General features: G+C 34.2%; 2 protein-coding genes across 9 annotated transcripts; one reads left to right on the top strand and one right to left on the bottom strand.

Annotated features, from left to right (window-relative positions):
* The first annotated feature begins 1922 nt into the window (after positions 1–1922).
* Positions 1923–2278, top strand: LOC123210091 (small polypeptide DEVIL 14-like). The gene has a single exon (XM_044628287.1). It carries the CDS (start codon positions 2102–2104, stop codon positions 2207–2209), a length of 108 nt encoding a protein of 35 aa, XP_044484222.1. The 5' UTR covers positions 1923–2101; the 3' UTR covers positions 2210–2278.
* Positions 2279–5565: 3287 nt separating this feature from the next.
* On the bottom strand, positions 5566–11341 carry LOC123211349. 8 transcript variants are annotated; one of them, XM_044630025.1, is made up of 10 exons: positions 11098–11341; positions 10505–10568; positions 9847–10008; positions 9771–9807; positions 8573–9522; positions 8135–8308; positions 7915–8031; positions 7444–7623; positions 7323–7369; positions 5566–6102 (listed from the first exon to the last, which is right to left on the bottom strand). In XM_044630025.1, the coding sequence occupies exons 2-10, from the start codon at positions 10550–10552 to the stop codon at positions 5778–5780; spliced, it is 2040 nt and encodes a 679-aa protein (XP_044485960.1). In that variant the 5' UTR covers positions 10553–10568; positions 11098–11341; the 3' UTR covers positions 5566–5777. The 8 variants fall into 8 exon arrangements, with proteins under 8 accessions (XP_044485960.1, XP_044485959.1, XP_044485955.1 ...); XM_044630024.1 differs by having other exon boundaries at positions 8573–9525; positions 11098–11340; XM_044630020.1 differs by having other exon boundaries at positions 8573–9525; positions 9771–10008; positions 11031–11340.
* Between the last annotated feature and the right edge of the window lie 1574 nt (positions 11342–12915).

Raw genomic sequence — 12915 nt, 5'->3', positions numbered from 1 at the left:
ATAAAAATATGTTAAGCTTAACCTAATCTGAATCATATTTAAATTTATTTGGCACAATTCGAATTGATTTGGACTTGTTCATTGTTTTCATTTTCTCAAGTGTTTTTGGTGTTTGAGTTTCTTCCTTCCTATTATTTCAATCTATTATTAACAAAACACACAAATATAACATTTGGTCTTATTTACAAATGATCCGAAAAATTACATACTAATATCCTTTAAAACTTGTAATCAAAATTTATTCTTTCTATGTATGATATAATTATAATTACGTGGAGATATACATAAATATACAAATATCAATTATTGCTGATATTTATCTTTTAATAGTTCTTTAATACCCTAAACAAATTGAGTAATATTATATATAAAAACAAAAATTATAGTTCTCATCAAAACATGCATTGATTTGAACAGGAAAAATAAATTAGAAAAATTTATATAATATGTTCTCCTTATCCTTTCACATTTCATTAATAGAAGTGAAAGATAGGTGAATATTTGACTTTTTAAAACTTAAAAGGATAAACATTTGTCATTTCAACAAACCTTGTATGGGCAATATTCTTTTTCCTTTTAAATAAATTGTTCAAATATTAACAATACAACATCGTTTTGGTTAATAAATCGAATGGCTCTTGAGTCATTCAATATTGCTATAATCTAGTTTATGTTTGATTCGTTTGAGCTTGAACTCAAACCCTTGAAATTATCAAGCTTAAGCTTAATAAGATCTTTGATATTTGAGCTCGACCGAGCTTTCTTAGCTAACAAGCTTGAGTTAGCCCAAATCCAAAGGCCACTTGTTTCAACCACTTACAATAATTGTTTTCTTGATCTGCGGCACAAGAAATAAAAATCCAAGTTAGATTTTCTATTAAATTCTCCCATGTTGCCACTCATTTATGCATTTCCTAGTCATATCTCTGTCACAGTGGAAATTTCCAAGCTGTAATGTGTTCTCACAATATCTTGCTATCAAACTCCTTCACCTTCTTTGATTTTTCACTCATACGGATAAGCTTCCAGGCCCTTATTGCCGAACTTTACCTCAACAACTGGGACAGAGCTCCCACGTGTTATAGTATCTTATTTACCCTAGAAAATGACTCAACACTACGCGTTTCACTCACAGACCAGAAACTCCATCTAAGGTGGCCATATGTGAAGTGTAGTGTCCAGTGTAGCAGCCACAAAGACAACCATCCGATGTTGACGTTGTGTCGTTGAAGATGATGAATAAGGGTCTTGATGAAGTGATAAGCTAAGTAATCACACTCATGGAAATGACTTCAAAAAATGAGTTCATACATAGATCACGAGTGGCAATCATAAGTGGCCGGCAACAGATCTGCACTGACTGAAAGATGTACAGTTCAACTCAGTGCGACACGGTGCACGTGAAATTGGACTGTGTCCAGCGAAGTCTGGCCCCTTTTCTGATGTTTCATTCAAAAATCTAATCCAAGTTTCGGTAAAATTAATCAGTAATAATTTTAAAGATGAACAAAATTGATAAAATATTAAGAAAAAAGTTTGGATTCGATCTTCTTTCTCACTCTCACTTATGAAACACAGACTTATATGATACAACGATTATGAATCTAGTTATTATATCCAATTTTTCATGTGATTAATCGGTTTAAATATTATAGCATTTTTGGAGGCAAGCAAACTTATATAACACACTAACAATATCAATAAAAATCTTTCACAATTGTTTCCATTATTAATTCAGCCAAAATTTATTCTTCAAAAATCGGAATATTAAGCAGAAGCATGCATATATGGTCAACTCAACCCACTCTATAGGTAAAGTAAAATAAGGTAGATGTCAAGTCTTTTTCAGAAATAACTCGCAAAGGAGACAACGGATTGAACCCCTGCTTTGTCTTCTCACTTCAGCCAGGGCCCAATTTTTCCCCCTGTTCAACGCTTCTCCTTCTCTCTCTCTATATATGATGCCTGCTTAATCAAATCCCCCAAAAGTGCATCAAATCAACAAAAGCATATATAACTTCTTTGCTTGTGCAATTACACTGTCTACTGCACAAAAATCTTGTTCTTCAAGTTGAAGGTGTTAAGGAGGAGTGCTAAGGGTATGAAGTTCGGGTCATGGCAGAGAATTTCGAGGCAAATTCGAGAGCAGCGGGCCAGGCTTTATATTATATGGAGATGCATTTTGATGCTCCTATGTTGGCATGAATAGCAGAGAATTATAGTTGTAATCTTCCAAGATGGAGGTACCTCAGAGTAAACTAATTATATATATATATATATATATATTGGGAGATAATATTTTCCAAACTTGAAAAAAAAAGGTATCCTGTAAGAAATAAAATAAAATGTTCATATACATGGATAACCACAATTCGAGTGGTTAATCCAAAATACAATTATTGTATTATTTAAGTAATATTATATGTACTTATTTTAAGTATATAAATAGATACATATTTATATGGGTCGTCATGTGATTCGATTTTTTTATTTTATTTTAAAATCATCCGATCATATAATAATACATATAAATATATATTTATTAATATATTAAAAATAAATAAATATATATATATATTTTTTATTAATACAGAAAGAGTCATATATGTGTACTCATAGTTAATATATTCATTAATTAATTCTCTTGTTTGTACAAAATGTCCAATAAACTCCACGGTATGGATCAAACCTTTACATTATTCTCGAAAAAAAAATCACATGGTATTATATTATAATCAGACATATTTTATTTATTTGTTAAATATATAAAATAATTTAGCTATTGCTGCTGGCATTTGTTCATTTGTTCCCTCAAATCATATAGGAAATATTTCGAGTTGAGCACATGAAATCCAATCTGCACCGCCAAACACATGATCTCATTTTAATCAGTTTGAGATTATCTCCTACGTAAATGGCTCAATCATTCTTCGCAAGAATGAACACAAATAGCCTTTGAAGGGTGGTTTGAAAGATAATTAAATATTATTATCTTTAATTTAAAATAAATTTATTAAAAATTAAGGATGAATTGATAATTAATAGTAAAATATATTTTCATTTTTTAATACACAAATATATATATATCATAATATAATTAGGTGATTTTGAATTATGATTAGATAATACATAATCATACGATAATATATTTATGTGTGTATTTATTTAAGTATAAAAAATAAATACATATAACATTAATTTTTTTTTGGGTATTTTAATTTGCATTTTGCATATTTATTGCTTATACACAAAATAGTACAACGAAGGTATTCACATATAGAATATTTTGTGACTTCAGCTATTTCCTTCAATAATTAAATTACGTACGTAATTTTATGTATAAATAATAATGTATCATCATATTATTGACTGTTATTTTATTTTCAATTTTCAACTATTCAATCGTATAATAACATATCGTTATTTATGTATAAAGTTATATACAAAAATTATACATATAACACATAACATTACTCTTCCTTCACATATATGTGACACTGTACTTAATTATATATAGATAATAAATATATTTTTCCATTATTATAGCTAAAAAAAAATCCCTCCGACTGATTGGACATAATTGAATTCATTTATATCTCCAAAATTCTCATTCTAAGTCAAATTTGAGCCAGTTTGTTGGAAATACATGAACCCTGTTTTTCCTCTCCCACGTGTACATTTCTCAATCTCAAATGCATACCATTTATCCCCAAGCCCTTTAATGGGGTCACACTCCATTTTAAAACATCAAAAATTTCTGCATATAGTTGTCAACATCTCGCTTCTTTGTTGCCTGACTTTACCACTACAGAGTCATCTCTTCTCCACTTGGCATGAGCCCACATGGTGAATCTTATCAACCATGCATGCGTGTCACTCTCTCAGACCAGTGATTAAGTCGATCAAGATGAGTGACCCCCATTGAGATTTCAATGTCAATGAGGCTTGTTGCCTCCGTATAAGTTAAGGAAGTAGGGCATAGCAAGTAAATTTCTTGCCCGAAAAGAAAAAAATGTATAAGCGGCAGGGATGTTAACCGATTGATTGGAACGATGTATTGTCTTAACTTAGCTAGACATTTGCACGTGATGATGGATTTAACCAACTGATGATAGGATTTGGTGATTCATGTTTGATGGATATTGACTGCTTCAATCTTAACAAGGGTATTTCCAATTTGTGTTAATGGTTCATGCACAAGAAGGTTTTAAATAAACTATGTTACCTAATATTAATTAGTGGTATTAATTTGATTTTGTCACGAAGATTATCTTCCATGAATGTGGAAGATGTGTGATCAGTTGGAGTTTGGTGGCATTGATGTTGAAGATTATTATAATGAAGTGTTGTGCTTTGAATTTGGCAATGGTTTGCATTAAGAGCTTATAATGACAGAATAAACACAGAAGCATGACAGTTGGCATCCATGTGAGACATGGATGACCATCTAAAGGGGGAAGTTGATGACAAGTCTTAATCAGAATGGTTTAACTAGGAGGCAAGATAATAGGCTCCCCTTTGTCTTCTTACATAGGGCCAACATTGGTCACACACCACATATTTCTTATTACATATCTTCAACTCTTTTCTCTATATATGTAAGCCCCTTTAACTCTCCAAGAAAATCATCAAACAAGAAGCAACTTCAGTGTATTTTCCTACCCAATTCAATTCTAAGTCCATTTGATCAGTTGCTGTTAAAAATGGCAGCAGAGAGGAGCATGAAGTTTTGGTCATGGCAGAAGTGTACAAAGCAACTGAGAGAACAGCGAGGAAGGCTTTATATTATATGGAGGTGCACAGTTATGCTCTTATGTTGGCATGGCTAGAAGTGGATGGTTGAAGTTAGAGTCAGAGATTCCACTAAAAGACAGGCAAGTTAGATGACGGAGGCATGGATGACTGTCTACTAAAGTCCCTTTTGTACAATATTATTATTTGTATAATAGAAACAAACTGTGCTACTTTTAGCATGAACCCGCCTGTTGCTGATGTACTTTCAATCATCTTCAATCTCTGGAGTTCTCTCACTCTCTGTTCAATCATCAAACTTCTAATTCTTGACTTGTGTTGTATGGAGTACATCAACATGCCAAACATACCAAATATAATCATCAGTCATCAGTTTTTCCAGGAATTTGACCAATAATGACGCAGCTCTAACCATATTGTCTATATCTTAATGCAGAATGCAACTTAATTATAACAAACATGAGTAAGTTGTTGACTTTTGCGACCAACAAACCTGTTACTCCTGAGCCTCTTTATCAATTGACGATCTCACCAATTCATTTAAGGCACACCGAAGAATTCTGTTCTTCCCTGATTCTGACATAGGTTGCCACCAGAACGCTAGCGATACTACATGACTCGACACAGAAACCACAGCATAGTGATTGTTACTGTGGACAGCAAAGATAGAGGCTGAGGGTAGAAAAATAGAGTAAATAAATGTAAGGTACAAATGTTTAAAAGTTGCTAACCATTTCCTGGAAAATTTATCCACATAACGGGCGTCTTGCATAAAAAAACATACGGTAAGCGCCAGCTTTCATGCACTTTCAATGGCCGAAAGTTTCAATTCTTTATTGAAAATATGCTATGCTGTACAGAATACTGATTAGCTAGCGACGTAGAAAAAGTTCGAATCTCCACCCTTTATTTAGTTACAGAAATGTAAGCTCTTTGGGAGTGCTAAAATTTAAGTCCTATATTGAACAAATGTTTATGCAAAACGCAGACCTCTACATGTTTCTTCATCCCAGTGTATCCACAATTTACAAGGCTTTGCTATATATTTCTGATTCATTGTCAAAGAACTCCCACCCATCATCCAGAAGCTCTTTACGTTCAGCTCCAGTTGGATCATCTTCAAGAGAACTTTTTGATGATTGGACATCAATTGAGGCGTCCTCTGGTGTTGTCTCGGACACTATAGCTTGCTCAGCAGCCAGAGATGCAATGCTTTTAATGGATGAACTGCCTGATGAGGCTAAGATGCAAGTAGTCTGGCTTGAGGAAACAGACTTGCTTAATGGAACACGCTCATCAAACTTCTCCTTCAACAATCTCGCATCCTGACAAATCACAGATATTTCTCCTCTGCCAAAGGATTAATAACAAAGTTTCGTTATTTCACAAAATTTTTCCATGACAAGGTGTACACATGTAAAGAGCCAGAGATTGTACATCAAATTGCAATAATAAAATATAATCATCAGTTAGGGACCTGCAAAACCAACTCCAACATGCAATTTTCACACACTCAAACAGATCAGTTCTGGAAGAAATCCAGTCAGTAAAATGGCGGGCTCAGGATGACACACCCTGAGATACTCAAGCAAACAAAACAGACAAAAAGAAAAGGCAATCTGGCAAACTAGAGGAGCCAGATCCCTGCCAGGCCTTAGTCTCCCACTTCCCTAAATCCTTCCTGCCCCGCTTCTTTCCACACACCCCACTACTTGCCCCAATCAACCTAAACACACTCCTTTAGCCTCTCTGTCTTCCACATGGTCTCCAGCGGTAACTAATATTCTCACCTCACCCAGTTAGTTTTCCCCTGCTAGCATCCCTACGCATACGAGTGTAGACCTGATTTATGGGAGGTCTAACATCATCATTTCCAGGAAAAAAAAGGGTACCAGTATAGAATAATTAGCTTCACTGTACAAAATAGGGTGGGATCCAAACCAAGATAATTTGGCTCAATTTGAGCCAAATTCAAGCTAAAGCTTCAGCTTGGCTTGAATCCTCCTCTGGGATATTGTCTATCCCGCCAGTGATACTATTCATCCTGCCGGTGACCCTCCGACGACATCTTCAACTAGCTTGAACAAGACACTATGGATTCAAGCAGAGCTTGCACCAGCCCATGTTCGGGTTTGGCTCAGCTTGAATTCAGTCTTAGAACAATATCCTCATCCTAGTATTGAAGCCCAGTAAGAATATTAAAGACTGATAGAATAGCAAAAAATACCTTGTGCATTATCAACATGAATCCCGATTAGTTACTCTACCTACAAATGCTGAACTTAAAAAGCATCTCCGGAAAATTCAAATTATAAGGAAGATGATAAAAGAGAACCAAAGGGTTCAGGGTACTTGATCAATACCAATTCAGCATATAATTTATATTCATGTAGTTGGGATTATCATTACTTGTTAGTGTCTAATCCTTCACAGATTTACTAGAGGTGCCTACTAAAACAACTGATTTCAGATGAATTTGCAATGAGGAGGATGGAGAACAATCACCACCCATGTTGTATTTGTAACTAAAATATTAGTTTTTATGTAAAATAATCAGAATAAAAACTCACTGCAAGGAATCAACAACATGACCACGGTCCATGAGAAACTCCCGCAACTGCAACAGAATAAAAGTCACAAATTATTGTAGTTGAAAACTGAGTTAATATTCATGTAATTCAAAGTTCATACCTTTGAATTCTCTGCTGCCTCCTGCTGCAGAATCTTTGACTCTTGGACCACATTCTCCATAATGGCTTCCAGTTCAGCAAGTGAACGTCGGGCTGATTCTTCCTTTCGCATCTTTTCCTCCTCAGCAGCTTTCCTCACTTCCTCTGCCACAGCTACTCGACCCTCTAAGCTTTCACGCATCTGCAGAGGATGCATATAAGAATTAACTACCATATCACCATTACCAATATTACATAAGAATACATAACCAAAAGGACTTGCTAAATAAGAATTATGAGATCACTGTACATTGGCTTATCAAAATTCTCAAATTATTAAATTTCTTGGGCCTGTGCCATATGAAACAAGTGCCTAGCAACAAAGAAAAAAGTGACTCTTACGCTTATGGCAGTTTCCTAGCTGGTTATTCATTAGTCAAACTAAATACATAAGACAGTTAAGGCACAAGAAATATGGAACATTTCAAAATACCTCATCAAGAATTGCAAGAGATTTATCTCTTTCTTCTGACAAGCTGAGTAGACGAATTTGAAGCTCCCTTGCTTCAGTAGTTAAAACTGCCTTCTCTCCATATACTTCTCCTCTGTGCTGCAAATTTTATGATCTAGTGTCAGTGGGATTCATATTCAAGTAAATAAAAACATATTATGAAAAAATCCATAATCAATGGCTTGAAATCCTATATAATTACCATGTCATTTGCTGATTTTGTGATTGTGAGCATATGTTTGAGTTCCTCCACCTTAGTTAGAATATCCAAGCTTCCCCAGGAAGCTTCAATTTTAGCCTCTTCAGCAGCTTTCTCTTGAATTTCAACTTCTCTCATCATGTTCATTACTGACTCCATGGCTGCAAACAGTGTTTTCTGCGATTGTAATAGTAATTAGAAACTTTCCTATCAACAAAGAAATATACGTATCTCTTCTTCCAATTAAAAAAAAAAAAAAGGAAAAATAGAATGTTCCGCATGATAAATCCTATCTAACAAATACTACAATAAACAGAATGAATTAGAAATCTTTGCCAATATTTATTCCCCAAAACACTACTAGTACCCAAAAAGGTTGAAAATGCAAACTTAACAAAATAATTTCCAATCAAAACTTGAGCAAAATAAAGACAAAGGCACCTTATTATTTCTGGCATTTTCTATGATCTCTTCGAGGAAATCAATCCTGCATAGTTGGCCAGATCTAGAATCAACAGTGTTGCTTGTCAAGTCATCCTCAGTTGCACCCTTTTCAAGAAAATCTGAAGAACCACTGGCATCTGGGTTTTTACAATCAGTAGAGGATGTGTTAGAAACAATTTCTGATTGAACAAGATCAGATTCTGAAGCATCTGGTGTCTCCTCTTGAACAGATGGTGGGAACAATGGAGTATCGATCTTTTCAAAGACCACAAGGGGACAATCTAAACATGAATTTTCTAGCTGACTGTTTCCACAAACAGATGCATCATCAGTGTTTTCATCGACATTACCATTTTCATGTATCAAAGAAGTTGACATAACAGGGGGATTATGTGCACACCCAACCTCAACATTGACGTCTTGCCCTTGCTCCAAGCAACCTGATTCACCATTGACAACATCATTTTTGTCTATCAAAAGGGTTGACATAACAGAGAGCTTCAGTTCAGACCCAACCTTAACATTGTTGTCTTGGCCTTCGTTCAATGAATTTGAGTCACCACTCTCAATATAATCACATCCACCCTGAGGGTTAACTATTCTATCACCATCATCCATCATTATATTTGGCACAACAACAGTAGCCTTATTTGACCACACTTCTTTGCTGCTCTCCTGAGTCTTACCCAAGACTATCACTTCCTCACTGTCATTCTTTCCAATTAACCAATTACTACCATCATTTGCATCATCATAAATATGTGAATCTGTTGACACATCCAATGACTTGCTCAGACTAGCTGAACCAGTGTAACAAGTATGTGTAGAATCAGTATTCATTGCATTTCCACTTGTAATTGCTCTTGATTCTGAAGAAGTGCCGGTGTGTCTATCTCTTAGCCTTACTAACTGCCTGCGCCTCAACAGAGTGCTCTGTTCTTCAGGTTCTGCTGAACAACAAATTTTTTTCTTTTTTTAGGTGAGGCATATAAATAGAAGGGTGAAAATATAAACTAATAGAGCAACTGCTGTTATCCAGAACATTAAAATAATTATGGAGGGATTAAAAGCCTTCCAATTGAAAATTATGATGAAGAAGAAATCAAGAAGCAAACAGTTTGCACAAATTAGCAAAATTTTGAAATGTTGGGGTTGGAATTTAAAATTAAACAAACTTTAATAAAGGCAGCATTACCGCCATCAACGTCAGAAAGATCTCCAATTCTTTGGTCCTTGGAAGTGGTACAAGAAGCAGAAGAATCAGACTGGTCCTTGGAGAGATAACTTGAAGCAACCTGAACCTCAGAAGGAGAACTAGAGGTCACTGCTAGTTTGGACCAAAAAGGAAGAATCTCTGTCAGAACAGCATTTGCTGCAGCATCAACATCTGTGCTATGCTCAATAGCAACAGCCTTCAATAAGCGTGCATCAATCTGTGCAGATTGTAATACGATTCATTTCATTAGAAATATAAATTAAAGAGCCAACCTTAAATTTGGAAATGCTATTTACCCAGACTTTATTCATTTAAACAGATAGATAATGGTAGTCCAAAAGATATGATCTATAGAGTTCATTTGCTCGATACTTAATAACGAATAAATAGATCCTTAATTTGTTTTACAATAATACAAATAGACAATAATACAAGTGATCCATTGATAAGTGGATAAAACACATTTGGTAGGAATACAATATGAATTCACCCCTGAAGTGCTTGAAATTTCAAGCAGTATGCAAGTCTAACAGTGAGAGTAAACATCCGAAAATAAAAGTTCAAAGCACTATTAATCATTAAAAAAACCAATAAAAAATCTTCAAAGGCATACAACTCTGACATCTATAAAATTTTTTCACAAGCATATAATGCTATTCCAGGAACACAAAAATTTGCAAACTGTAAAGCTAGATTATACACGAGGAATATACCTGAGGAAATATCTCACTTAAGAAACGAAACACCGTATTGAAACCCATAGCAAGAGCTATTTATCTGAAAAAAAAGATTTAAGGAATAAATAATTAACCTAAGAATCATAGAAAATAGTGCAAACAAAATTGCAGCAAATGAACAGTGAAACCTAAAATATGCATGTAATTACATCCAAGATCATATTTTGTATTTATAGTAAAACCCAAAGGGGAAAACACAAATCGATTAAAAATTGTCTTCCAACAAGAAAAAGAAAAAACTTCAGGCCGTTAATTAATCATCCAATTGGCTTCAAACACACATGAAAAGTCAGAGATTATATTCGAAATTCCCAAATTTTCATAAATTTCAATTATTTAAAAAAAAAAAAAAACCCAAACCCAGCTGAGAAACGAATGGTAACACCAATCATATAATTCGATACTAAAATATAAAAAAATAAATAAACTCACATACGATCGTACTAAAAGAAAACAAAAACAGTGAAAACTCTCCGCTTGTTAGCCGAAAAAAATAGGTTACCGTTTTTCTTTACTTTAGAGAGCGTTATAGTTAACCAGACAGAAGAAAAAGTGGTTAAAGCACAGACCTTTGCAATGTAAAGCGAGTGAAAATAAAAAAACAATGAGAGGAGAGAAAAAGCGCAAACAGAGACAGATATGCAGTGTCTGTTTCCCGGGAAAAAAGCAAGGGCGAGAGTGGAAAGCGAGCCAGACGAGGAAGAGATTGGAATGTTATTTGAAGCGTTGTCGTTTTAGGAAAAGCCAAGGCAAAAACAATTTGGCTGTTAAGAGCAGACCTACCCAGCTAAGAAACTGAATAAAAATGTAATTTCAGGAGGTGTTTTTGCGTATACATGGCTAATAGATTAGAAGTCCCTGGATTGGATTGCACCGGCCGTGCAAATCAGGAGGTAAATTACATTGTGGTCCAAAGTCAAATTTCAGATATCGTAATTTAAAGAATTTTTTCCAAAAGTAAAAAATACCACAAATTTGCTATTTTTTACTTTATTATTATTAATTAAAGAGGAATGTTATGCTTCCATGTTTCTAAATACACATATAATTAATTATTTTTGTCTTTAATTAAAAATTATTTAATTATTTAATAATATATATTAAATATATATCCATTTACACTAAAATTTTATTATTAAAAATCTGACGTGTTTGTTTTTCTTCCCGCAATAAATTTTATTATATTGAGATTTCTTTATTGCTTATTTTTTAACTTATATTTGACCATCAGTATGCAGGTGAATTAAGAACATTTCGTTTATTAATATATTTGAAAACATATTTATCTATAAGATTTAATGCCCTGAAACCAATAAGACAACTTTTAGGACATACACTAGTATCAAAGACCTCAGAAATCCTCCCATAACTCGAAGCTATCTTGGACACTCATGTAGTTCAAGAGGGTTGTTATCGACCGAAGATGGAAAACTTGGTTAAACGGGTTGATGCACTTGTGGAATATGGTACCTGGGAGAATTAATTGTTGGTGTTTCTGAAAGACTTACCCGAATTTCAACCATGTGGATAAGGTTGGTCCAAGGGTGGGGAATGATAGCCACAACAAAGGAATCATGCAAGGGAGGATGCTAGGTCAAAAATACCATTAAACTTAGTCTTAAATTGTTTCAGTAACTGGATGCTTTGTTTGTGGTGCACTAACTCCATGTGCCCATATATATTTTAGGCATTATTGGTTTCAATTGTTATAAAGAGCGAATTGATTAACAGGGATCCATTACTTGTCATATTTGAACTGTTGAGACCTGGGTGTCTCATGTGCTGAGGGCATGTAGTGAGCAATCTAATGGGATTGTTTGTTTTCTTTCATATCATAAAGTTTCTCAACTCCGATTAGATCTTTAAGGAGATTGAATATCTAATTTGTGTTTGATTCTGCCTTATTAATTTAATAGTTGGATATTACAGTTTGATTGTGTCTGTTAAGTAGAATTTGGGGGGAAGAAATTTTGATCTTCTAGGATATTGATAAATCTGAGACATTTTGGTGATTCTGTTCCTGCCTCATTAGTTTGATATTGGGATGTCATTCAGCCTGCTTGTTTTTATAGTGACTGTTTCTATTTTACGCTAACAGTCTTTTCCAATGGGTAACTCGTTTTTCATTTCATTCTCCTTGTTGAAGATGGTTTCTATTGTATATACACTCTTTACCATCTTTACATTATTTCTAATTGTTGGCGCAGGGTTGTTGGTTCGCAGCAGAGGCCCCTAAAATTAACCAGTAAGTGACCTAACAAATCACCACGCAAAATGAATGAAACACAGGCCTCACTCCCTTGATATTTGCTGTATTAAATTCTCCCCAAAACCCCAAGAAATCAAAATTAAAAGAAACAAGAAATTTATGAATGCACAGGATAAAT

The sequence above is a fragment of the Mangifera indica genome, chromosome 3 (genome assembly GCF_011075055.1).
Source record: "Mangifera indica cultivar Alphonso chromosome 3, CATAS_Mindica_2.1, whole genome shotgun sequence".
In the NCBI taxonomy this organism is placed as follows: domain Eukaryota; kingdom Viridiplantae; phylum Streptophyta; class Magnoliopsida; order Sapindales; family Anacardiaceae; genus Mangifera; species Mangifera indica.
The sequence above is the reverse complement of the archived record's forward strand: the minus strand, read 5'-3'. Positions and strand labels throughout refer to the sequence as shown.

Bases quoted from the DNA above. Each gene is read 5' to 3' on its own strand.
- LOC123210091 (XM_044628287.1), top strand. From the start codon at position 2,102: ATGAAGTTCGGGTCATGGCAGAGAATTTCGAGGCAAATTCGAGAGCAG.
- LOC123211349 (XM_044630020.1), bottom strand. From the start codon at position 10,552: ATGGGTTTCAATACGGTGTTTCGTTTCTTAAGTGAGATATTTCCTCAG. The intron at 8,309-8,572 runs GTGCCTTTGTCT...TTACAATCGCAG, and splicing joins AAAATGCCAGAAATAATAAG to AAAACACTGTTTGCAGCCAT. The intron at 7,370-7,443 runs GTATGAACTTTG...ATTCTGTTGCAG, and splicing joins AGGCAGCAGAGAATTCAAAG to TTGCGGGAGTTTCTCATGGA.